We start from the raw sequence: 27,563 nt of genomic DNA on the forward strand, positions 1-27,563 counted from the left end.
GCACAGATAACATGTATATTACACATAATGGCGTTCTCTGTTGTGTGTATAACACATAGTTTTACGTGTCCTGGCACACTCCATACATGGCACAGATAACATGTATATTACACATAATGGCGTTCTCTGTTGTGTGTATAACACATAGTGTTACGTGTCCTGGCACACTCCATACATGGCACAGATAACATGTATATTACACATAATGGCGTTCTCTGTCGTGTGTATAACACATAGTGTTACGTGTCCTGGCACACTCCATACATGGCACAGATAACATGTATATTACACATAATGGCGTTCTCTGTTGTGTGTATAACACATAGTTTTACGTGTCCTGGCACACTCCATACATGGCACAGATAACATGTATATTACACATAATGGCGTTCTCTGTTGTGTGTATAACACATAGTGTTACGTGTCCTGGCACACTCCATACATGGCACAGATAACATGTATATTACACATAATGGCGTTCTCTGTCGTGTGTATAACACATAGTGTTACGTGTCCTGGCACACTCCATACATGGCACAGATAACATGTATATTACACATAATGGCGTTCTCTGTTGTGTGTATAACACATAGTGTTACATGTCCTGGCACACTCCATACAAGGCACAGATAACATGTATATTACACATAATGGCGTTCTCTGTTGTGTGTATAACACATAGTTTTACGTGTCCTGGCACACTCCATACATGGCACAGATAACATGTATATTACACATAATGGCATTCTCTGTTGTGTGTATAACACATAGTTTTACGTGTCCTGGCACACTCCATACATGGCACAGATAACATGTATATTACACATAATGACGTTCTCTGTTGTGTGTATAACACATAGTGTTACATGTCCTGGCACACTCCATACATGGCACAGGTAACATGTATATTACACATAATGGCGTTCTCTGTTGTGTGTATAACACATAGTGTTACGTGTCCTGGCACACTCCATACATGGCACAGATAACATGTATATTACACATAATGGCGTTCTCTGTTGTGTGTATAACACATAGTGTTACGTGTCCTGGCACACTCCATACATGGCACAGATAACATGTATATTACACATAATGGCGTTCTCTGTTGTGTGTATAACACATAGTTTTACGTGTCCTGGCACACTCCATACATGGCACAGGTAACATGTATATTACACATAATGGCGTTCTCTGTTGTGTGTATAACACATAGTGTTACGTGTCCTGGCACACTCCATACATGGCACAGATAACATGTATATTACACATAATGGCGTTCTCTGTTGTGTGTATAACACATAGTGTTACGTGTCCTGGCACACTCCATACATGGCACAGATAACATGTATATTACACATAATGGCGTTCTCTGTTGTGTGTATAACACATAGTGTTACATGTCCTGGCACACTCCATACAAGGCACAGATAACATGTATATTACACATAATGGCGTTCTCTGTTGTGTGTATAACACATAGTGTTACGTGTCCTGGCACACTCCATACATGGCACAGATAACATGTATATTACACATAATGGCATTCTCTGTTGTGTGTATAACACATAGTGTTACGTGTCCTGGCACACTCCATACATGGCACAGATAACATGTATATTACACATAATGGTGTTCTCTGTTGTGTGTATAACACATAGTTTTACGTGTCCTGGCACACTCCATACATGGCACAGATAACATGTATATTACACATAATGGCATTCTCTGTTGTGTGTATAACACATAGTTTTACGTGTCCTGGCACACTCCATACATGGCACAGATAACATGTATATTACACATAATGACGTTCTCTGTTGTGTGTATAACACATAGTGTTACATGTCCTGGCACACTCCATACATGGCACAGATAACATGTATATTACACATAATGGCGTTCTCTGTCGTGTGTATAACACACAGTGTTACATGTCCTGGCACACTCCATACACGGCACAGATAACATGTATATTACACATAATGGTGTTCTCTGTTGTGTGTATAACACATAGTGTTACATGTCCTGGCACACTCCATACATGGCACAGATAACATGTATATTACACATAATGGCGTTCTCTGTTGTGTGTATAACACATAGTGTTACATGTCCTGGCACACTCCATACATGGCACAGATAACATGTATATTACACATAATGGCGTTCTCTGTTGTGTGTATAACACATAGTGTTACGTGTCCTGGCACACTCCATACATGACACAGATAACATGTATATTACACATAATGGCGTTCTCTGTTGTGTGTATAACACATAGTGTTACGTGTCCTGGCACACTCCATACATGACACAGATAACATGTATATTACACATAATGGTGTTCTCTGTTGTGTGTATAACACATAGTGTTACGTGTCCTGGCACACTCCATACATGACACAGATAACATGTATATTACACATAATGGCGTTCTCTGTTGTGTGTATAACACATAGTGTTACGTGTCCTGGCACACTCCATACATGGCACAGGTAACATGTATATTACACATAATGGTGTTCTCTGTTGTGTGTATAACACATAGTGTTACGTGTCCTGGCACACTCCATACATGGCACAGATAACATGTATATTACACATAATGGCGTTCTCTGTTGTGTGTATAACACATAGTGTTACGTGTCCTGGCACACTCCATACATGGCACAGGTAACATGTATATTACACATAATGGTGTTCTCTGTTGTGTGTATAACACATAGTGTTACGTGTCCTGGCACACTCCATACATGACACAGATAACATGTATATTACACATAATGGTGTTCTCTGTTGTGTGTATAACACATAGTGTTACGTGTCCTGGCACACTCCATACATGACACAGATAACATGTATATTACACATAATGGCGTTCTCTGTTGTGTGTATAACACATAGTGTTACGTGTCCTGGCACACTCCATACATGGCACAGGTAACATGTATATTACACATAATGGTGTTCTCTGTTGTGTGTATAACACATAGTGTTACGTGTCCTGGCACACTCCATACATGGCACAGATAACATGTATATTACACATAATGGCGTTCTCTGTTGTGTGTATAACACATAGTGTTACGTGTCCTGGCACACTCCATACATGGCACAGGTAACATGTATATTACACATAATGGTGTTCTCTGTTGTGTGTATAACACATAGTGTTACGTGTCCTGGCACACTCCATACATGGCACAGATAACATGTATATTACACATAATGGCGTTCTCTGTCGTGTGTATAACACATAGTGTTACGTGTCCTGGCACACTCCATACATGGCACAGGTAACATGTATATTACACATAATGGTGTTCTCTGTTGTGTGTATAACACATAGTGTTACGTGTCCTGGCACACTCCATACATGACACAGATAACATGTATATTACACATAATGGCGTTCTCTGTTGTGTGTATAACACATAGTGTTACGTGTCCTGGCACACTCCATACATGGCACAGGTAACATGTATATTACACATAATGGCGTTCTCTGTTGTGTGTATAACACATAGTGTTACGTGTCCTGGCACACTCCATACATGGCACAGGTAACATGTATATTACACATAATGGTGTTCTCTGTTGTGTGTATAACACATAGTGTTACGTGTCCTGGCACACTCCATACATGACACAGATAACATGTATATTACACATAATGGCGTTCTCTGTTGTGTGTATAACACATAGTGTTACGTGTCCTGGCACACTCCATACATGGCACAGGTAACATGTATATTACACATAATGGCGTTCTCTGTTGTGTGTATAACACATAGTGTTACGTGTCCTGGCACACTCCATACATGGCACAGGTAACATGTATATTACACATAATGGTGTTCTCTGTTGTGTGTATAACACATAGTGTTACGTGTCCTGGCACACTCCATACATGACACAGATAACATGTATATTACACATAATGGCGTTCTCTGTTGTGTGTATAACACATAGTGTTACGTGTCCTGGCACACTCCATACATGGCACAGGTAACATGTATATTACACATAATGGCGTTCTCTGTTGTGTGTATAACACATAGTGTTACATGTCCTGGCACACTCCATACATGGCACAGATAACATGTATATTACACATAATGGTGTTCTCTGTTGTGTGTATAACACATAGTGTTACGTGTCCTGGCACACTCCATACATGGCACAGATAACATGTATATTACACATAATGGCGTTCTCTGTCGTGTGTATAACACATAGTGTTACGTGTCCTGGCACACTCCATACATGGCACAGATAACATGTATATTACACATAATGGCGTTCTCTGTTGTGTGTATAACACATAGTGTTACGTGTCCTGGCACACTCCATACATGGCACAGATAACATGTATATTACACATAATGGCGTTCTCTGTCGTGTGTATAACACATAGTGTTACGTGTCCTGGCACACTCCATACATGGCACAGATAACATGTATATTACACATAATGGCGTTCTCTGTTGTGTGTATAACACATAGTGTTACGTGTCCTGGCACACTCCATACATGGCACAGATAACATGTATATTACACATAATGGCGTTCTCTGTCGTGTGTATAACACATAGTGTTACGTGTCCTGGCACACTCCATACATGGCACAGATAACATGTATATTACACATAATGGTGTTCTCTGTAGTGTGTATAACACATAGTGTTACATGTCCTGGCACACTCCATACATGGCACAGATAACATGTATATTACACATAATGGTGTTCTCTGTTGTGTGTATAACACATAGTGTTACGTGTCCTGGCACACTCCATACATGGCACAGATAACATGTATATTACACATAATGGCGTTCTCTGTTGTGTGTATAACACATAGTGTTACGTGTCCTGGCACACTCCATACATGGCACAGATAACATGTATATTACACATAATGGCGTTCTCTGTTGTGTGTATAACACATAGTGTTACATGTCCTGGCACACTCCATACATGGCACAGATAACATGTATATTACACATAATGGCGTTCTCTGTCGTGTGTATAACACATAGTGTTACGTGTCCTGGCACACTCCATACATGGCACAGATAACATGTATATTACACATAATGGTGTTCTCTGTTGTGTGTATAACACATAGTGTTACGTGTCCTGGCACACTCCATACATGGCACAGGTAACATGTATATTACACATAATGGCGTTCTCTGTTGTGTGTATAACACATAGTGTTACGTGTCCTGGCACACTCCATACATGGCACAGATAACATGTATATTACACATAATGGCGTTCTCTGTTGTGTGTATAACACATAGTGTTACGTGTCCTGGCACACTCCATACATGGCACAGATAACATGTATATTACACATAATGGCGTTATCTGTTGTGTGTATAACACATAGTGTTACATGTCCTGGCACACTCCATACATGGCACAGATAACATGTATATTACACATAATGGCGTTCTCTGTTGTGTGTATAACACATAGTGTTACGTGTCCTGGCACACTCCATACATGGCACAGATAACATGTATATTACACATAATGGCGTTCTCTGTCGTGTGTATAACACATAGTGTTACATGTCCTGGCACACTCCATACATGGCACAGATAACATGTATATTACACATAATGGCGTTCTCTGTTGTGTGTATAACACATAGTGTTACATGTCCTGGCACACTCCATACACGGCACAGATAACATGTATATTACACATAATGGCGTTCTCTGTTGTGTGTATAACACATAGTGTTACGTGTCCTGGCACACTCCATACATGGCACAGATAACATGTATATTACACATAATGGCGTTCTCTGTTGTGTGTATAACACATAGTGTTACATGTCCTGGCACACTCCATACATGGCACAGATAACATGTATATTACACATAATGGCGTTCTCTGTTGTGTGTATAACACATAGTTTTACGTGTCCTGGCACACTCCATACATGGCACAGATAACATGTATATTACACATAATGGCGTTCTCTGTTGTGTGTATAACACATAGTGTTACATGTCCTGGCACACTCCATACATGGCACAGGTAACATGTATATTACACATAATGGCGTTCTCTGTTGTGTGTATAACACATAGTGTTACATGTCCTGGCACACTCCATACATGGCACAGATAACATGTATATTACACATAATGGCGTTCTCTGTTGTGTGTATAACACATAGTGTTACATGTCCTGGCACACTCCATACACGGCACAGATAACATGTATATTACACATAATGGCGTTCTCTGTTGTGTGTATAACACATAGTGTTACATGTCCTGGCACACTCCATACATGGCACAGATAACATGTATATTACACATAATGGCGTTCTCTGTTGTGTGTATAACACATAGTGTTACATGTCCTGGCACACTCCATACATGGCACAGATAACATGTATATTACACATAATGGCGTTCTCTGTTGTGTGTATAACACATAGTGTTACATGTCCTGGCACACTCCATACATGGCACAGATAACATGTATATTACACATAATGGCGTTCTCTGTTGTGTGTATAACACATAGTGTTACATGTCCTGGCACACTCCATACACGGCACAGATAACATGTATATTACACATAATGGTGTTCTCTGTTGTGTGTATAACACATAGTGTTACATGTCCTGGCACACTCCATACATGGCACAGATAACATGTATATTACACATAATGGCGTTCTCTGTTGTGTGTATAACACATAGTGTTACATGTCCTGGCACACTCCATACATGGCACAGATAACATGTATATTACACATAATGGCGTTCTCTGTTGTGTGTATAACACATAGTGTTACATGTCCTGGCACACTCCATACATGGCACAGATAACATGTATATTACACATAATGGTGTTCTCTGTCGTGTGTATAACACATAGTGTTACATGTCCTGGCACACTCCATACATGGCACAGATAACATGTATATTACACATAATGGCGTTCTCTGTTGTGTGTATAACACACAGTGTTACGTGTCCTGGCACACTCCATACATGGCACAGATAACATGTATATTACACATAATGGCGTTCTCTGTTGTGTGTATAACACATAGTGTTACGTGTCCTGGCACACTCCATACATGGCACAGATAACATGTATATTACACATAATGGCGTTCTCTGTTGTGTGTATAACACATAGTGTTACCTGTCCTGGCACACTCCATACATGGCACAGATAACATGTATATTACACATAATGGCGTTCTCTGTTGTGTGTATAACACATAGTGTTACGTGTTCTGGCACACTCCATACATGGCACAGATAACATGTATATTACACATAATGGCGTTCTCTGTCGTGTGTATAACACATAGTGTTACATGTCCTGGCACACTCCATACATGGCACAGATAACATGTATATTACACATAATGGCGTTCTCTGTTGTGTGTATAACACATAGTGTTACGTGTCCTGGCACACTCCATACATGGCACAGATAACATGTATATTACACATAATGGCGTTCTCTGTTGTGTGTATAACACATAGTGTTACATGTCCTGGCACACTCCATACATGGCACAGATAACATGTATATTACACATAATGGCGTTCTCTGTTGTGTGTATAACACATAGTTTTACGTGTCCTGGCACACTCCATACATGGCACAGATAACATGTATATTACACATAATGGCGTTCTCTGTTGTGTGTATAACACATAGTGTTACATGTCCTGGCACACTCCATACATGGCACAGATAACATGTATATTACACATAATGGCGTTCTCTGTTGTGTGTATAACACATAGTGTTACATGTCCTGGCACACTCCATACATGGCACAGGTAACATGTATATTACACATAATGGCGTTCTCTGTTGTGTGTATAACACATAGTGTTACATGTCCTGGCACACTCCATACATGGCACAGATAACATGTATATTACACATAATGGCGTTCTCTGTTGTGTGTATAACACATAGTGTTACATGTCCTGGCACACTCCATACATGGCACAGGTAACATGTATATTACACATAATGGCGTTCTCTGTTGTGTGTATAACACATAGTGTTACATGTCCTGGCACACTCCATACATGGCACAGATAACATGTATATTACACATAATGGCGTTCTCTGTTGTGTGTATAACACATAGTGTTACGTGTCCTGGCACACTCCATACACGGCACAGGTAACATGTATATTACACATAATGGCGTTCTCTGTTGTGTGTATAACACATAGTGTTACATGTCCTGGCACACTCCATACATGGCACAGATAACATGTATATTACACATAATGGTGTTCTCTGTTGTGTGTATAACACACAGTGTTACATGTCCTGGCACACTCCATACATGGCACAGATAACATGTATATTACACATAATGGTGTTCTCTGTTGTGTGTATAACACATAGTGTTACGTGTCCTGGCACACTCCATACATGGCACAGATAACATGTATATTACACATAATGGCGTTCTCTGTTGTGTGTATAACACATAGTGTTACATGTCCTGGCACACTCCATACATGGCACAGATAACATGTATATTACACATAATGGCGTTCTCTGTTGTGTGTATAACACACAGTGTTACATGTCCTGGCACACTCCATACATGGCACAGATAACATGTATATTACACATAATGGTGTTCTCTGTTGTGTGTATAACACACAGTGTTACATGTCCTGGCACACTCCATACATGGCACAGATAACATGTATATTACACATAATGGCGTTCTCTGTTGTGTGTATAACACATAGTGTTACGTGTCCTGGCACACTCCATACACGGCACAGGTAACATGTATATTACACATAATGGCGTTCTCTGTTGTGTGTATAACACATAGTGTTACGTGTCCTGGCACACTCCATACACGGCACAGGTAACATGTATATTACACATAATGGCGTTCTCTGTTGTGTGTATAACACATAGTGTTACGTGTCCTGGCACACTCCATACACGGCACAGGTAACATGTATATTACACATAATGGCGTTCTCTGTTGTGTGTATAACACATAGTGTTACGTGTCCTGGCACACTCCATACACGGCACAGGTAGCATGTATATTACACATAATGACGTTCTCTTTGTGTAGAACACATAGTGTTACGTGTGCCGGCTGTTGGGGCTGGCGGAACGCACCAAATATTAAAAGATGGTAATAAGGTGCGTTTGCAGCCCGGGGTCCACGTTGCAGGGGTGGTAAACTGCTGCTCAGTAATGGCGGACGCTATATGGCAGTATAATAGAAAAACACGCGGGTTAGCGGCACCCGGGGTGTACAGAGGCGGACTCTGTTGCTTCACAGAGCTGAACTACCGCAGATCATAAATGCCGAAGCCTGTTTAAAGCTCACAGAGCTCGGTAAGGAAGTGCACAGAATGTGGTCACAGAACTCTGCCCCAAGGACATGGGGTCAGAGTCCCTCTAGACCTTCTGGGCGAGTGGCATCGCACCTGCGGACGCCACTATAGACGCTGACTATGGTGGAGTGTCAAGCACGTGCACCATGGCGTGCAGAGTCACCGGTAGACACTGATGCCAGTCTCAAACTCTGCCTCTACCTACACCTAAGCCTGACTTCTTAACAGGCTAGGCTGCACAACACATGTGTATTAAGGGTAGGGGTTTCTTAATGAGTCATTCACCCGAGACATTCATACATGCATACAACACTCATTCCTCATAGTTTGATAATGCAGTCTATACTATCGCATGACCGAGCGGCCATGCAAACCTATTATAGCAGCATCCTTCCAGGACCTTCCTGATGGTCTAATCCAAGCTGGAGAAGGAGCTGAGCAGGTGACCTCCGATATCCAATGAGAGATCGTCCCACGGGCATGCTCAGTGGACCAAAAGGAGGACTTAGTCCCTGGAGTAGCTCGCTGCTGACCAACATGCGTTGCTATAGCTGGACCAGAGGTGGCAACAGCAACCAAACCCACAGAGCTAGTCTGGGCTGAGCGCCGGGACCAACCAGTCTGCTGAGCAGCCTCCTCTGCTGCTGGAGAGGAATGAGAGGCCGCCGAATGCAAGGCTCGGGATTCCTGCTGTGCAGCGACAGGAACCCGACGCCTATCACCGGCACAGTCCGTACACTGCACAGATAACATGTATGTTATACATAATGGCGTTCTCTATGTGGTGTATGTGAGGACACAGCATTGTATCTTAATTAACCAGACTATTTTCAGCAAGCCAGGAAGAATAGACTGTTATCTATATGTTGACTTTTGAATTTGTGCAAGCCTGTAATATTTACTTGTAAGTTGACAGTTTGATTTAACATACTGTGCTCTTATCCTGGATGACTAGTGATACATGGTCATGGAACAATGATGTTTGCTGGTATAGGACATACTCTGCAGTCCGCTCACCATCCTGGTAGCTCTTCTCTGAACTTTCTTCAGTTTTTTTTTTTTTTTTTTTTAAATGTGGCGCCCAGAACTGGACACAGAATTCCAGATTAAGTCTGACCAAAGAGGAGTAGAGGGGGATAATGACTTCACGTGATCTAGACTGTATTCTTCTGTTAATACTTCCTAGAATTGTATTTGCCTTTTTGGCTGCTACATCACACTGTTGACTCATGTTCAGTCTGTGATCTATTAGTATACCCAAGTCTTTTTCACATGTACTGTTGCTTAGTTTTATTTTTCCCATTCTATTTTTCTTGCCCAGATATAGAATCTTGCATTTCTCCCTGGTAAGTACCATTCTATTAGTTGCTGCCCATTGTTAAAACTTATCTAGATCTTTCTGAATCCTATCGGTCTTTTCTAGTGTTTGCTATTCCTCCTAGCTTTGCATCCTCTGCAAATTTGATTTGTTTACCTTCAGTTCCCTTATCTAGATCATTTATAGAAATCTTGAACAACACTGGTGCCTGGACAGAGCCCTTTTGGTCCCCACTTGAAACACTCTTGGATCTGTAACCATTTATTACCACTCTTTGAGTATGATCACTGAGCCAGTTATGAATCCACCTAACCACAGCTGGTCAATCTCATACGTGGTCACTAAGGATAAAGTATTTCACACTATCAAATGCTTTGCTGAAGTTGAAATGTATTATATCTACCACATTTCCCTGATCCACCCAGTCAGTGATTCCATCAAAGAAGGAAATTAGATTAGTCTGTCATGACTTCTTTGCTACAAACCCATGCTGACTGGTTAATTACTGTGTTCTTATCCAAGTACTTGCATACATGCCGTTTAATAATTTGTCCAAAGCGCTCAAGGGCCTGTAATTTCCTGGCTCCATCTTCTTTCCGTTTTTGAAAGTAGGGACAACATTTGTTTTTCTCCCATCTTCTGGGACTACTCCTATTCTCCAGGTGTGGCAACACAGGGGGTCAAAGGTGTCCTACTCTGCTAGCCAAAAGTGCATGGACCAGGGTTCATCCCACCGCATGTCTGCTCTCCTTTCACCGTGGGCGTAACGCATCCCAGACAATACAGGGTGAGGGTAAAACAGTTTGACAATGTTTTATTGAACCACAAAACGGACAATAACACATAGAACAGTCCCAGCAAAATACTCAAGATGGTGCAAATTAGAGTCTCAACCTTCCGCTGAGTCGCCGGAATAATAGCAGCTGTGGCTAAAGAGTTCCAGGGTCGACTACTCCACCTGTAGCAAACACCAAAGAGAGGAGGTAATGACAAGCTAAGGAAAATGACAATCCATTGAGGTACAAGGCCAGTTGACGGGATGGTCTCAACCTGGCCTCTCCGAACATCTCCATGGAGCCAGGCAACCAGTGGTTACCATTCCTGGCCCCCACAAATGTATCCATGGATTTGCAACGGTCAATGAAGCAGATCTATATTCTTCCAGTCAGGCCCGTGGTCTCCTACGCTGGCATCCTTTAGAATGACAAAACTGTTCCTTGTGATGGGGCCATGATGTCTTGGCTGCTGTTCTGTAGAGAACCTCTGTTTTTTTTGGATGTCTTGATTGAATATTTGTTTCATCATATAGAACCATATAACCTCTCTTTATAGTTGGCAACAGTCCTTCATCCTCTATTTACAAGTAAAGGGGAGGAATGTAGATAAGTCCAACTCACATTGTTTGATTATGTAATCCATTTGCTTAGTTCTTCCTCCACTATTTTGCAAGTCAACAGACTGGCTGGCCTGGACAATGTGTAATCAACATATCAGCAAACATCATTGTTCCATGAGCATCATCCAGGATAAGAGCACAATATGATAAAACAAATTGTCAACTTACTAGTCAATACAGGGTAACACAAACAAAAGTTGTTTTTTTTTTCTTGACCAACCAGAAAGAAACACACAAATTCAGAAGTCAACATATAGATAAGTCTATTGTTCTTGGCTTGCTGAAAATAGAGGTCTGGTAAGTTAAGATAAGATAAAAGGTAGTTGAACTGTATAAAATGGGAAAGGGATACAAGAAGATATCCAAGGAATTGATAATGCCAGGCAGCAGCGTTCACACTGTGATTAACAAATGGAAAATCAGGGGCTTTGTCAAAACAAAACCAGTCAGGTAGACCAACAAAAATTTCATCCACAACTGCCAGGAAAATTGATCGGGATGCAAAGAAAAATCCACAAATAACATCAGCTCAAATACCGGACTCTCTGAAACTAGAAGTGTGGCTATTTCAAGATGCACAATAAGGAGGCACTTGAAGAAAAATGGACTGCATGGTCGAGTCGTCAAAAGAAAACCATTACTGCGTAAATGCCACAAACTATTTTGCCTACCATATGCAAAACCGCACACAGACAAGCCTCAAATCTTCTGGAACAAGGTAATTTGGAGTGATGAGACCAAAATTGAGCTTTTTGGCCACAACCATATGCTTTACATTTGGAGAGAGGTCAGCAAGGCCTATGATGAAAGGAATACCATTCCTACTGTAAAGCACGGAGGTGGATCGCTTATGTTTTGGGGATGTGTGAGCTACAAAGGCACAGGAAACTTGGTCAGAGTTGAAGGAAAGATGAATGCAGCACGTTATCGGCAAATACTGGAGGCAAATTTTGCAATTATCAGCCCGGAAGCTGCGCATGGGACGTACTTGGACGTTCCAACATGACAACGATTCAAAACAAGGGGCCAAGTCTACCTCTCATTGGCTACAGCAGAACAAAGTGAAGGTTCTGGAGTGGCCATCTCCGTCTCCTGACCTCAGTATCATTGAGCCACTCTGGTGAGTTCTCAAGTGCGCAGTTCATGCTAGACAGCCCAGGAATTTACCGGAACTGGAGGCTTTTGCCATGAAGAGTGGGCAGCTTTACCATCTGAGAAAATAAAGAACCTCATCCACAACTACAACAAAAATACTTCAAGCTGTCATTGATAGACTGTTAGAGGGGGCAATACACAGTATTAACCCCTTACTACCATTGGATGGAACAGTACGTCCAATGGCAGTACCCCCGTTTTGATGAGGGCTCCCGCGGTGAGCCCTCATTAAAGCAGGAACATGTAAGCCGTTTTGAACAGCTGACGTGCCTGCAATAGTAGCACGTGGAATTGCGATCCACCTGCACCTATTAACTAGATAAATGCCGCTGTCAAACGCTTACAGCGGCATTTAACGCACATTACCGGCCATCGAGCCGGAAATACCCGCAATGCTGACCCCGTCACATGATCGGGGTCATTGGTGCGTCGGCATAACAACCAGAGGTCTCCTTGAGACCTCTATGGTTGTTGATGCCAGAATACCATGGTCGTCGCTCATAGCAATCAAAACCAAAGGAAAAAACAATGTGTGTATATACCCTAATGAAAATAAATAAGTAAAAAAGCAAGTGCATTAAATAACATAGGGTAATTGGTAAACACTATTTTGATCAAAAAAGTATAAAGCTGTCCCACCACGGCAAGGTGTACCCATTTGAGACAGTAACTACACTTAAAACCTACCTAGTGTGAATAGTGGCTCATAGCAATGCAGTAATTCTACTAAATCAGGTGTCTCAAACTCGGCAGAGTAAATGGGCCGCACATAAAAATGCATTCTGTAATGCTGTAGATAAGCCCTCGATGTAGCCTGAAAGATAAGAAAACGAGTTATATTATACTCACCCAGGGACGGGGTCTGGTGCGGTGGGTGTTGCGGTCTGGTCCGGTGCCTGCCATCTTCTAGCGATGACATCCTCTTCATTGCTTCACGGCGCACTGCTCTGCCCTGTTGAGGACAGAGCAGAGTACTGCAGTGTGCAGGCGCCGAACCAGGTCAGAGAGGTCCGGCGCCTGCGCACTGCAGTACTTTACTCTGCCCTCAACAGGGCAGGTAAAGTACGCCTGCGCCGGAGCCGCGGCGGGAAGCAATGAAGGGGAAGTGACCGCTACAAGATGGGAGGCGCCAGACCGCGACACCCATCGGACCAAGACCGGACCGCCTCCTGGGTGAGTATAATATAACTTTTTTTTTTTTTCCTCATCTTTCAGGTTACATCGGGGGCTTATCTACATTATTACAGAATGCATTACAGAATGCTGTAGATAAGCCCCCTGATGCTGGTGGCTGCAGGTGATAGTCCAAAAATGGGGTGACAGATTCCCTTTAATACAGAACAAAATTGTTAAACAATTGAGAAAACAAGAGAGAAAGAAAGAGGGGATAGAAAGAACAGAGAGAGAGAAATGAAGATTCTATAAAGATACTATAGCAGCCCGGCTCACATTGTAATGCCCACCTGAGCCTTCTGATGCAGGACATATCATGATCTGCTCACATGGTCGACATCCCCGAGTCCAAGGCAATCCCGCTGTCGGAGGAGGACACGGTGATGGATCTGAAGCATTCCCTGAAACGCCTCCATGGTTCCGACATGATCTCCTCCTGAAGTTACCTCATTTCTGGTCAGCTTCCAGCACGTCACTTCCAGTGGAACGTCACGTGCGAGTTTTAAAGTGCTCCTCGGGGCTCCGCCGTGTACTCCTGTGTCCGCTGGAAAAGTAACCTTCCTGCCGGGCAGTGGGGCAGACTCAAAATCGGGACTGTCCCGCTGGATCTGGGACGGTTGGAAGGTATGAATGCTCCCCACCATACACCTTGTACACGCATGGCTGCGCACACCTCATACACACACGGTTTCGCTTTGTATGCCTCGTACACGGCTCCGCTCCGTACACCTCGTACACACACGGCTCCGCTCCGTACACATCTCCGCTTCTTTACATCTCGTACAAAAACGGCTTCGCTCCGTACACCTCGTACACACGCGGCTCCGCTCTGTACACATCTCTGCTCAGTACCCCTCGGACACATACGGCTCTGCTCAGTACACATCTCTGCTCCGTACACCTCGTACACACGCGGCTCCGCTCCGTACACATCTCTGCTTCGGACATCTCGTACACACACGGCTCTGCTCCGTACACCTCGTACACACACGGCTCTGCTACATCCACCCTGTAAACCCCTCCTGACCTCACACATAAACTTCCCTCATCCAGCACCATGACAACCAGCACAGCAGAGTCCTGCAGACACAGAGGTTCCTGATCATGTGACCCGTGACTCCTCCCCTCCTGTGACCTCATCACAGAGAAGGGGACAGCCTAGCGCCATCATTGCTGGCTGTGAGCGGCTGCGGTTGGTCTCTGGGAGGGCGAGGATGGGGTGCATGGGGGGGCGTGGCAGCTTATCTCCCTGCAGTGCGGGAAAATAAGATCCCGCGCGGGACAGCGGGGCAAAAATGGGACTGTCCCTGGAAATCCGGGACGGTAGGGAGCTTTGCATGTGGTGCACTGCGGGCCGCAGATGCCTGCCTCAGGGGCCGCACACGGGCCGCGTGTTTGAGACCCCTGTACTAAATAGAGGTGATCTGAGCATCGCCTATATGTAGCAGAGGCGATCGAGCTATGGCAGCTTCTAGTCTCCCATGGAGACTATTGAAAAAAAGGGGGAGACAAAAAAGCGCAATAGGGTCTTATCCACGTTACAAGAGACAGTATATCATGAAATCTGCTCACCTGGTTAGGATGAGATAAGAGCGTGTAGGTAGCGGCTGCTGCAGATCCACAGGTCTTCAGCGACCAAAGAAATCATGAATCCAAGGGAGTTTGTAGCTATATTCCGCGCTGCCGCTTTAGACAAATTCCAGGAGAGTGCTGTATGATTGCAGTGGTTTTATTCTACGCGTTTCAGGGGTCTCATGCCCCCTTCATCAGGGTATTTCCTGATGAAGGGGGCATGAGACCCCTGAAACGCGTAGAATAAAACCACTGCAATCATACAGCACTCTCCTGGAATTTGTCTAAAGCGGCAGCGCGGAATATAGCTACAAACTCCCTTTGGATTCATGGAGACTATTGAAGCATGCCAAAAGTACAAAAAAAATTCAGAAACACCAGAATTCCTTTTTTTTTTTTTTTTTTTTTTGGTCGCCGCAACATTGCATTAAAATGCAATAATGAGCAATCAAAAGATCGTATCTGCACAAAAGTGGTATCATTAAAAACCTCAGCACGGCATGCAAAAAATAAGCCCTCATCCAACCCGAGATCACGAAAAATGGAGACGCTACGGGTCTCGGAAAATGGCGCAACATTTTTTTGTTTTTTTAAGCTAATTTTGGAATTTTTTTTTCACCACTTAGATAAAAAAAGACCCTAGACATGTTTGGTGTCTGTGAACTCATAATGACCTGGAGAATCATAATGGAAGCTCAGTTTTAGCATTTAGTGAATATGGTAAAAAACCCAAGAAAAAAACAAGTGTGGGATTGCACGTTTTTTTGCAATTTCACTGCACTTGGAATTTTTTTCCCGTTTTTGGGTACATGACAAGCTAAAACCAATGGTGTTGTACAAAAGTACAACTCGTCCTGCAAAAAACAAGCCCTTACATGGCCATATTGACAGAAAAATAAAAAAGTTATGGCTCTGGAAAGAAGGGGAGCGAAAAACTAAAACACAAAACCGAAAAAACTTCTGGGGGTTAAGGGGCTAAGAATGGGCTATATGAACTTTTAATCAGGGTCCTTTGGATGTTTGGGTTGTCATTATGATTTAAAAAGAGAAAACAATGACAATAAATGACTTCACCCAAACACTGACCATGAGTAGAGACAAAGGTTTTGTGTTATCATTCATATACTCTAGGTCCAAGATGGCAGAGCTTCTTGTTCTCCTACCTTCTGAAAAAAAGTTTTCAGCAAGAGAAGTTAGGAATTTTCTGGACCCAGTACTTTTGCTTGAGAGATTCCCAGCATATATCTGGATAGTTAAAATCTCCCATAATCACTATGTCGTACTTTTGTGAGAACAGAGATATCTGATGTAAAAAGAGTTCAACCATATCTGGTACACAAATGTGTTTTCGTAAGATGCAACCCATCTCTAGGAAGGAGTCCTCATGCAGGTGATTCACTCCATGGTCAAAAACCCAAAATGTAGCTGACGGCACCATCGACATGGCGAGTTGTTCGCCTATTCAATCTCCTTGGTCCATGTCCATTCACTGGGAGGAAGGATGAGAAGACGACCTGCACTCCCAGTTCCTTCACTTTCCGGCCTAGGTCTTCAAAGTCTCTGCCTATACCGTAATTTCCAGGTCGGGAATGCAGCAGCGCGGAAGACTGGGTAAGAGAGCGCACCGCCGGGGGGGCGGCGGTGGGGAGCGGCAGCGGCGGTTACCACCGCAGAAGAGACATTGGCGGGCTCGGCCACCGATGTCACAGTACCCCCCTCCTTACGTCCCCCCCTTCTGAGAGTGGCCAAAAACTTTTTCAGTATAAGAGGGGCATTAACATTCTCTCGAGGTTCCCAGGACCTTTCCTCAGGGCCAAAACCCTTCCACTCAATGATAAAGCGTCTTCCCCTTAACTCTTTTCAGAGCCAAAATGTCTTTTACTTCAAAGACATCTTCAGCCCCAATTGGTGAAGGAGAAGCAGTGGCGGTAGGTTGAAACCGATTTAGAATCACAGGTTTCAGGAGCAAGACATGAAAGGCGTTAGGGACTCGACGTGAAGCCGGCAACCTCAGTTTGTACGCCACCTCATTAATGCGTCCAAGTACTTCGAAAGGCCCGATGTATCGGGGGCTTAACTTGTAGGCAGGAACCTTTAGACGGATATGCTTGGTCGATAGCCAAACTTTGTCGCCCGGACGATACGGAGGAAGATCTCTTCGTCTTTTGTCCGCATGCTTCTTAATTTGGGTGCTGACCTTCACAAGGGCTTCTCGGTGTCTTTCCAGATTTGCGAAAAATCCATGGCAAGAGTATCTGCTGCGGGAACTCCTGATGATGAACAAAAGGGTAGCGGAACCCCCGGGTTCTGACCAGAGACCACAAAGAACGGCGGTGGTGGATTCGCTGGGATGATTATTATGGGCAAACTCTGCCCAAGGTAGGAGAGAGACCCAATTGTCTTGATGGGTGTTGGAAAAGTGGCGTAGGTTGTTAGAACCTGATTAATCTGTTCCACTTGCCCGTTGGTCTGTGGATGATACACGGAGGAGAAGTCGAGGGATGTGCCCATAAGCCGACAGAGAGCCCTCCAGAATCGAGAGGTAAATTGGACCCCACGGTCAGACACAATACGCTGAGGAAGGCTATGTAGCCTGAAGATCTGGTGGATGAAGATCTCGGCCAACCTTGGAGCTGAGGGTAGTCCGGGCAAGGGTATAAAATGGGCCATCTTGGAGAAGCGATCTGCTACGACTAAGATGGTAGTGCATCCAGCAGAGCGGGGCAAGTCCGTTACGAAATCCTTTGCGATTTGCCGCCATGGAGCCTCCGGAACCGGTAACGGGTGACGAAGACCTGAAGCCCGGGCTCTCGGTACCTTGTTTTGAGCACAGGTCGTGCAAGAGGCTACATAGTCCATCACGTCCTGGCGAAGGGAGGGCCACCAGTAGTAACGGGAGAGAAGCAGGAGGGTCTTCTTGATACCAACGTGCCCGGCAACCTTAGAGGAGTGCCCCCAGCACAGTACCTCCGGGCGTTTATTCAGGGGAACGAAGGGTTTGCCTGGTGGAGGGGAAGAGAAATTCACAGGAGCCACGGTGATGACTTTGGCAGGCTCAATAATATAAGAAGGACCCTCATCCCCTTCAGGCGACTGCAAGGACCTGGAGAGAGCATCCGCATTGATGTTCTTATTGCCAGGACGGAATTGCAGCTTGAAATCATAACGAGAAAAATACAGAGCCCATCTGGCTTGTCTGGAATTGAGTCTCTGAGCGGACTGCAAATAGGCCAAATTCTTGTGGTCCGTGAAGATAGTAAAGGTGTGCACCGCCCCTTCAAGCAGGTACCGCCATTCCTCCAGAGCCATTTTAATGGCCAGCAATTCCCGATCTCCAATGGAGTAATTGCACTCTGCCGGTGAAAAGGACTTGGAAAAGAACCCACAGGGGGCCAGCCATCCAGAGGGAGTCCGCTGGGAAAGGACCTCCCCGGCTCCCATGGAGGAGGCATCCACTTCTAGGACGAAAGGCCTACTGACCACCGGGCGATGTAAGATCGGTGCTGATGAAAAAGAGCGTTTCAAGGCAAGGAAGGCCTCTTCAGCCTCGCAAGACCAGCTGTTTGACTTGGTTCCTTTACGGGTTAAGACCGTAATGGGCTTGGTCACTGTGGAAAAATGAGGCACAAACTGTCGGTAATAATTAGCGAATCCGAGGAAACGCTGGATGGCTTTTATACCAACAGGACGAGGCCACTTGAGCACCGCAGAGAGTTTCTCTGGATCCATCTTCAGACCGCAATCCGTGATTATATAACCCAAGAAGGGCAACGAGGTTTGCTCAAAGAGGCATTTCTCAATCTTGGCGTAGAGATGATTCTCCCGAAGGCGATGCAGGACCATGCGAACGCTTCTCCGATGGGAGGACAGGTCAGGCGAAAAGATGAGAATATCATCTAAGTACACCACCACGCAGGAATACAGTAGATCCCGAAACACCTCGTTAACGAATTCCTGAAACACGGCCGGAGCATTGCAGAGGCCAAACGGCATGACTAAATATTCATAATGCCCATCCCGGGTATTGAAGGCCGTCTTCCACTCTTCCCCTGCACGGATCCGGATTAGATTATAAGCTCCCCGCAAATCCAACTTCGTGAAGACCTGGGCCCCCCTCAGCCGGTCGAAGAGTTCAGGGATGAGTGGAAGCGGGTATCGATTTTTAACGGTGATGCTGTTCAGGCCCCGGTAATCAATACATGGTCGGAGTGATCCGTCTTTCTTCCGAACAAAGAAAAAGCCTGCGCCTGCAGGGGACGAGGACTTCCGAATGAACCCCTTGGCCAGGTTTTCTTGAATGTACTTCGTCATAGCCGTGGTTTCTGCTGGGGATAGAGGATACATTCTCCCTCTGGGAGGAGTAGCCCCGGGAGTCAGGTCGATAGGGCAGTCATAGGCCTGGTGCGGAGGCAGTGAATCCGCTTCTTTTTTGCTAAAGACATCGGCATATGCGTGATACGGTGCGGGAAGGCCCGGGAGCTCGACATGCGTGATACGGTGCGGGAAGGCCCGGAGCTCGACAGGCTTGGGCAGCGGACGAGGAAAGATGATGGGCCGCAGGCAACGTCCATGGCAGGAGTGACCCCACCGCAGAATCTCTCCAGAGCGCCAGTCAACAACCGGCTCGTGCAGCCTGAGCCAGGGTAATCCAAGGAGAATGGCATGGGATAATTGCGGCAGGACGTAAAAGGCGATCCTCTCGAGATGAAGTGCTCCAATTTGCAGGTCTACTTCGGCTGTAACCCTGGTGACGGGGTCGGGGAGAGGTTTGCCGTCAACGGAGGCGATAGCACGTGGGTCTTTCAGGATAACGACCGGAATCTGGAGCTTGTCAACCTCTTCTTGCCGGATGAAATTACCAGCCGCACCCGAGTCCACATACGCCTCCACAGATCTACGCTCCCGACCTGCAATGATTAAAGCTGAAAGGGTAAGGGGCAGAGAGGAATTCTGATCACCTAGGTAGACCTCTCTTTCCTGACCTAGGTGGAGGCATTTCCCAGTTTCTCAGGACAAGTGCGCACAAAATGATTGGCCCCTCCGCAATACAGACAGAGACCGTTCGTCATCCTCTCCCTTCGTCGCTGTTCGGACAGCCTGATACGATCAACCTGCATGGGTTCGGGGGCGGCGTTAGTGAAGGGCGCAGAGGAGCGTGGAATAGGAGCCTGATAGAGCCTAAAGGGCCTTTTCTCCCTAGCCGATTCTCGAGCGCGTTCCAAAAACCGCAGATCGATACGAGTGGCCAGGGATATGAGATCCTCCAGGGTGGTAGGGGTATCCCGCCCGGCAAGCTCGTCCTTGATTTTACCTGAGAGGCCCCTCCAAAAGGCACCCACAAGTGCCTCATTATTCCACCCCAGCTCTGACGATAATGTCCGAAAGCGGATGGCGTACTGTCCCACAGTCAGGGAACCCTGGTGGAGGTTAAGGAGGGCCTCCGTGGAGGATGCTATGCGTCAGAGTTCGTCAAATACTTTGCGGAACATTTCCAGAAAGTTCCTGATACTAGAGACTATGGGGTCGTCCCTCTCCCATAAAGGATTCACCCAGGCTAGGGCCTCTCCCTCAAGGTGGGATACAATGAACGCCACCTTGGCGCGATCTGTGGGATATTGCTGGGGCAAAAGCTCAAAGTGCAAACTGCACTGGTTTAAGAAGCCCTGACACAACCTAGGATCTCCGCCATACCTGGGAGGCTTTCCCAGACGAGGGGGCGGGGATGAGGCTGCGTCCCGGGATGAGGTTGAAGCGGCCGCCGAGGACTGCAAGACAAGCAGTCGATCGTCGACGGACGCCATGTAACCCAAGATGTGTGACTGAGCATCGCGAGCTCCTGCTGGAGACTAGCTAAGAGGGGAGCATGCCCTGGGTCAGAGGTTTGCAGGGCAGACAGCCGGGTGTTCATGGATTTCATGAAGGACATCTTCCGGGTCTGGTTTTCCCGTAGAAAAAGTAGTTTCTTCTGTGTAGCGGCTGCGGCACCGGCGGGATCCATGGCCTGATGATACTGTGACGTTCAGGAACCGAGTACGTCAGAGAGTGGACCCTCTGGGTCGCGGGTCTGGAGCCCCTGGGCCGAGCACGCCAGGTGAAGACCGACCCCTATACAGGGATCGTTAGGGGCAGAACCGCGACAGCCGGTACCAAGAGGGACGGCTCGAAGGACAAGGCCGAACAGGGAACCGGGGCGGGGTAACGGAGGAAACCAGGCAGCAGTTAGTAGCAAGACGTTGCTACCAGTGGCAAAGGAGTACGGAGGCACGAGCCACGGGAGGGAGAGTAGGGACGGACGGGCCTAGGACAGGGAGCCCAGAAGACAGGCAGCAGAGGCACTGGGAGAGAGAACGGAAGGGACAAGGCTGAGGCAGGCAGCAGGGAACTAGGCGAGACACAGGGCAAGCAGAGAGGGGACTGAGCAAGACACAATGCAGGCAGGGGTACTATAGCAAAACTACAGCGGCCAGAGAGTGCAGGATTGCCACACAATCATCAGGCGTCTTCCCCATAGGGAGGATGCCTGAAATACCTACTGGCCAGGAAGTGGGCGGTGGGCCCCGCCTTCAGCGACGCCCACCGCTGGATGAAGGAAGCGGACGGGCGCGCGCCCGCGACCTAGGGACAGAGCGCGGGGATACAGCAGCGCGGAAGACCGGGTAAGAGAGCGCACCGCCGGGGGGCGGCGGTGGGGAGCGGCAGCGGCGGTTACCGCCGCAGAAGAGACATCGGCGGGCTCTGCCACCGATGTCACAGTTCCTATGTGTAAAAGTAGACATTGGTGGTCGTCTTTAACATTGAAGAGTCTTGATACCCTATCAGACACATCTATTATTTGGGCACCTGGAAGACAGCACGCTTCTAATGAAGTAATGTCCGGTCGGCAGATAGCGGCTTCTGTTCCTCTCAGTAGGGAAGCCCCAGACCACCACTCCTATTCTTCTTCAACACAGTTTTATGCGTGTTTTAGATTGGTGTTCCATCGTTGTCTCCATTTTCCCCATCAGTCATCAATGTTTTTCACGGCTGGATAAAGAAAAAGTATAAAGCTTCTCCTATTCTTTACAATGTGACTTGTGATGTGTACTAGGCAGGTGCTGACTATTCAGCGTGTGACCGGTGATGTGTACTAGGCAGGTGCTGACTATTCAGCGTGTGACCGGTGATGTGTACTAGGCAGGCGCTGACTATTCAGCGTGTGACCGGTGATGTGTACTAGGCAGGCGCTGACTATTCAGCGTGTGACCTGTGATGTGTACTAGGCAGGCGCTGACTATTCAGCGTGTGACCAGTGATGTGTACTAGGCAGGTGCTGACTATTCAATGTGTGACCTGTGATGTGTACTAGGCAGGTGCTGACTATTCAGCGTGTGACCTGTGATGTGTACTAGGCAGGCGCTGACTATTCAGCGTGTGACCGGTGATGTGTACTAGGCAGGTGCTGACTATTCAACGTGTGACCTGTGATGTGTACTAGGCAGGTGCTGACTATTCAGCGTGTGACCTGTGATGTGTACTAGGCAGGCGCTGACTATGCAGCGTGTGACCTGTGATGTGTACTAGGTGACCTGTGATGTGTACTAGGCAGGCGCTGACTATTCAGCGTGTGACCTGTGATGTGTACTAGGCAGGTGCTGACTATTCAACGTGTGACCTGTGATGTGTACTAGGCAGGTGCTGACTATTCAGCGTGTGACCTGTGATGTGTACTAGGCAGGCGCTGACTATTCAGCGTGTGACCTGTGATGTGTACTAGGCAGGCGCTGACTATTCAGCGTGTGACCGGTGATGTGTACTAGGCAGGCGCTGACTATTCAGCGTGTGACCGGTGATGTGTACTAGGCAGGCGCTGACTATTCAACGTGTGACCTGTGATGTGTACTAGGCAGGTGCTGACTATTCAGCGTGTGACCTGTGATGTGTACTAGGCAGGCGCTGACTATTCAGCGTGTGACCGGTGATGTGTACTAGGCAGGCGCTGACTATTCAGCGTGTGACCTGTGATGTGTACTAGGCAGGTGCTGACTATTCAACGTGTGACCTGTGATGTGTACTAGGCAGGTGCTGACTATTCAGCGTGTGACCTGTGATGTGTACTAGGCAGGCGCTGACTATTCAGCGTGTGACCGGTGATGTGTACTAGGCAGGCGCTGACTATTCAGCGTGTGACCGGTGATGTGTACTAGGCAGGCGCTGACTATTCAGCGTGTGACCTGTGATGTGTACTAGGCAGGCGCTGACTATTCAGCGTGTGACCTGTGATGTGTACTAGGCAGGTGCTCACCTGAGACTCCTTGCGGTAGACCGTGATGGTTTTGTTACAGATTATTATTGATTGCACAAAGGTGATGGGAAGAATAATTCAGATAGTGAAGAGATCGGGGAGTGCAGGACGCAGAGAGAGCGTGCACACACGAGGCAGCAACCAGCTCGCAGTGTCCTTAATACATTGTCACATGCCAATGTGGCAGCCACTGGGCAATAAAGAGCGTAAGTAGCGCCCTCTCCTGACATGCATCTCGCATTGCCGCTTCATCTGCCACCAGTTTGCTGCTATTATTATTATTTTTATATTATCGCAGATATTCTGACACTTTCTCTGCTGATGTGTTATTGCTGCTAGCACAGAATATTTGGCTTCATTGAGTGGTGGATAACTTACTGAGCACACTGTGGTTTATTCAGTCCTCTAAGGTGGTCTGTGCTTTCACCTCACAGGTATCTCATGTGGTGGTTCCGCAAGACATATGTGGAGAAGAAAGCCCCATTTATAGATCTGCTGAACTCCGTACCTCTGCGCCAGATCTACGGTAAGTGATGTGTGTGACCCATTCCTCCAAATGTCCATTCCTGTCCTACACTGTAAGATTAATATACATTTGACCGCATATTAACTCGCTGTCATCAGTGACTGTCCTCTGTGTCATCCCTCACTGAGTCCTCCCTGTGACTGCCTGCTATCCTGTCATCAGTGCCCTCATCCTCCCCGTGGTCTGTCGTCATTGACTGCCTCCTATCCTGTCATCAGTGCCCTCATCCTCCCCGTGGTCTGTCGTCATTGACCAGGGTGGATTTGATTTAAATCTAACTGATTTAAATCACAATTTAAATCACTAGTCAGTAAGGCTTGATTTAAATCAGTGATTTAAAGCAAAGTTTCTACCTAAACTAGTTCTTGCTACTTTAACATGCAAGTAGATGAAGATTTTTAGAATCACTTTTTATATTACTTTTTTCTCCCCAGTTTAATGGGTTAATCATTCATATTTGGACACCACTGTTCTGTTGTACTTAGGAAGGAGAAAAATAATCCTGACCTTAATAACAATTTAAATCGATTTATTCAACTGAAACAATAACAACATTACAGCATAAGTTATTTGCTTAAACAAACATCCATGTTTGTTAACTAATTTGGCTAAACAAAATATATATATATTTTAAGAAACTTAGACTGTCAGCCCAGCCGACACATGAAAAACTTAAATACTACTGTCCCTGCTGTCCTCTGTAGCTCACTTGTCGTCATCTTCATCATCATCTTCTTTGTTCCTATTCATAATCTGGAAAAGAAAAACAAGCTTTCCTGCTTTATTGGGTCCCAACCGATTTCTCAATTTAGAATGAATGAGTCCAAAGGAAGAGAATATTCTTTCAACGCCTGCAGAAGAAGCTACTGCTGTTAAAAGTGAAATCATTACTTGAACAGTCTCTAAATCCAAGCGCTTAAGTGACTTCCACCAGTTTACTGGTGTGACCTTCCTTAAAATATCTTCAGCAAACATATATTTCTTGAATGGTTCCCCCTTAGCTCTGAAGTTTATTATAGTTGGCATTAAAGATGGATGATTGCTGGATACCCATGTCATAGCTAACTCCTCTTCCTCAGCACTTAGGTTTTGACCCTGATATTGGATATTGACAATATTTGCCAAAAAATGAGCTGGAGTCAGTGCTTGTCCCATTCGTTTGTTTACTGCTTGTAATTTAATTCTGTCCATGTGTAGTTCTGTTTTTAAGTGTTCACTCAGTTCCTTCCAAATTTCAACAGCATCCGCAATAAAACAGCTATTTTTCTGTATTTTGTTTAAAGCTTGAGAGATGGGTTTCACGAAGCTCAGCATATGTTCAACATTTCTCTTAAGCCCAATGTTGAGGATTTTGGCCGTGACAGTGCCATCTATTTTATCTCGATTTTCTTCACAAAGTGTCATCAGAATAGGCCAGTTTTTGATATACTGCTCAAAACAGTCCACCGCAGAGTTCCATCTAACATCTTGTGGGAGCGTTAGCTTGGTTCCACCCATCCTCTTCAGAGCTGCTGCAGCAAAATGATTATCTTAGTCTTTGGCTAAGGTGCAGCAAATGAGCACTGCAACCATATGTTATTAGCAGCTTTGTATTCCCTCCCTGCTCTTCTAAATCTCTTCTCATCTTGGATACGTTTGCAGCATTGTCAGTGACCAAACTGCGTACTAGACATTTGAATTTTTGTTCACATGTCGTTATAGCTTTTACTGCCACTTCTTGTAAGTATTCTGCTGTGTGTGCATTTCCTGACGTATCAGTTGTTTGTGCAAGGAAGACTTTACCTTCTTCTGTTGTTATACAAGCACATACAATAGGATCATTGTGGACATTACTCCACCCATCAATACTTAGGTTAACAATTTTACCCTCCAGAGCTGTTGCACATTGCTCCATTTCTCTGTCATACACTTGATCCAGCAGTTTCCCTGTAACATCAGCTCTGCTGGGTGGACTGTATCCTGGTCTCAGTGACTGAACCATATTAATGAAATGTGGGTTCTCAGTCAGACGGAAAGAAGAGTTCGTTGCATAAATAAACTGGGCAATTTTTTCATCAATCAACTCTTTTTCTAATCTGCTAGTTCTTATCACAAACCTATCTATGGTGGTTCCAGGAGGTAAAGGTTTTTTCTTCCTTTTGGGTGATGGTGATATGTGGCTGTGGGTGTCTGATGATGATGCTGCTGCTGCTAATGAAGCACTATCCTGGATGGCTAACTCTGAAACTGTAGAACAGGATGATGGTGATCTTGGAGGTGGATAGTTTCCAGAATCCATGAATTCCCCTAAACAAAAAAAGTCAATGCTGTTATTTTATTGTTTATACAATTTCTGCTTATTGTACACAACACATCACTGCCCCTGCCCCAAAAGGAATATTTGTTTTTCTTCATAACTGTACCAAATGACAGTAACATGCAGTAATAATAAGAAATATAATTTTTCTCACACATGACAGTTCAGTCTTTAGAAATAGGATTCAATAAAAATGTTTACCAACCTGAAGATCCTGCCTGTTCAGAAGTGTTTCTTTGGTCATCTTCATCACCGCACTTCTCATGATGTTGCCTCATTCGCGCCACCAGGCCTTGCATCTCTTTGTTGCATCGTTTGCATTTTGCACGCATGCCTGCCTTACCGATAGGCGAAAGAGCTTCATTAAAATATTCCCAAACTGGGTCTCTTTTACGGCCTGCTGCCATTATAAGGAAAGAATGTAATAAACCTCAGATCGTACACACAAACAGA

The 27,563-nt window shown here is 45.3% G+C and overlaps 1 protein-coding gene across 4 annotated transcripts in view; it reads left to right on the forward strand.

Annotated features, from left to right (window-relative positions):
- The window catches only part of GBA2 (glucosylceramidase beta 2), a 233,437-nt gene that overhangs the window by 98,237 nt on the left and 107,637 nt on the right, over positions 1 to 27,563 (forward strand). For all 4 annotated transcript variants that reach the window (XM_073562476.1, XM_073562480.1, XM_073562478.1 and 1 more), the window contains one exon: positions 24,723 to 24,814. In XM_073562476.1, coding sequence (XP_073418577.1) covers positions 24,723 to 24,814 — 92 coding nt within the window. The remainder of the gene's footprint in view (positions 1 to 24,722; positions 24,815 to 27,563) is intronic.

This window comes from Dendrobates tinctorius, unplaced genomic scaffold, assembly GCF_039654945.1.
Source record: "Dendrobates tinctorius isolate UK_male_01 unplaced genomic scaffold, ASM3965494v1 ptg000353l, whole genome shotgun sequence".
NCBI classification, from domain to species: domain Eukaryota; kingdom Metazoa; phylum Chordata; class Amphibia; order Anura; family Dendrobatidae; genus Dendrobates; species Dendrobates tinctorius.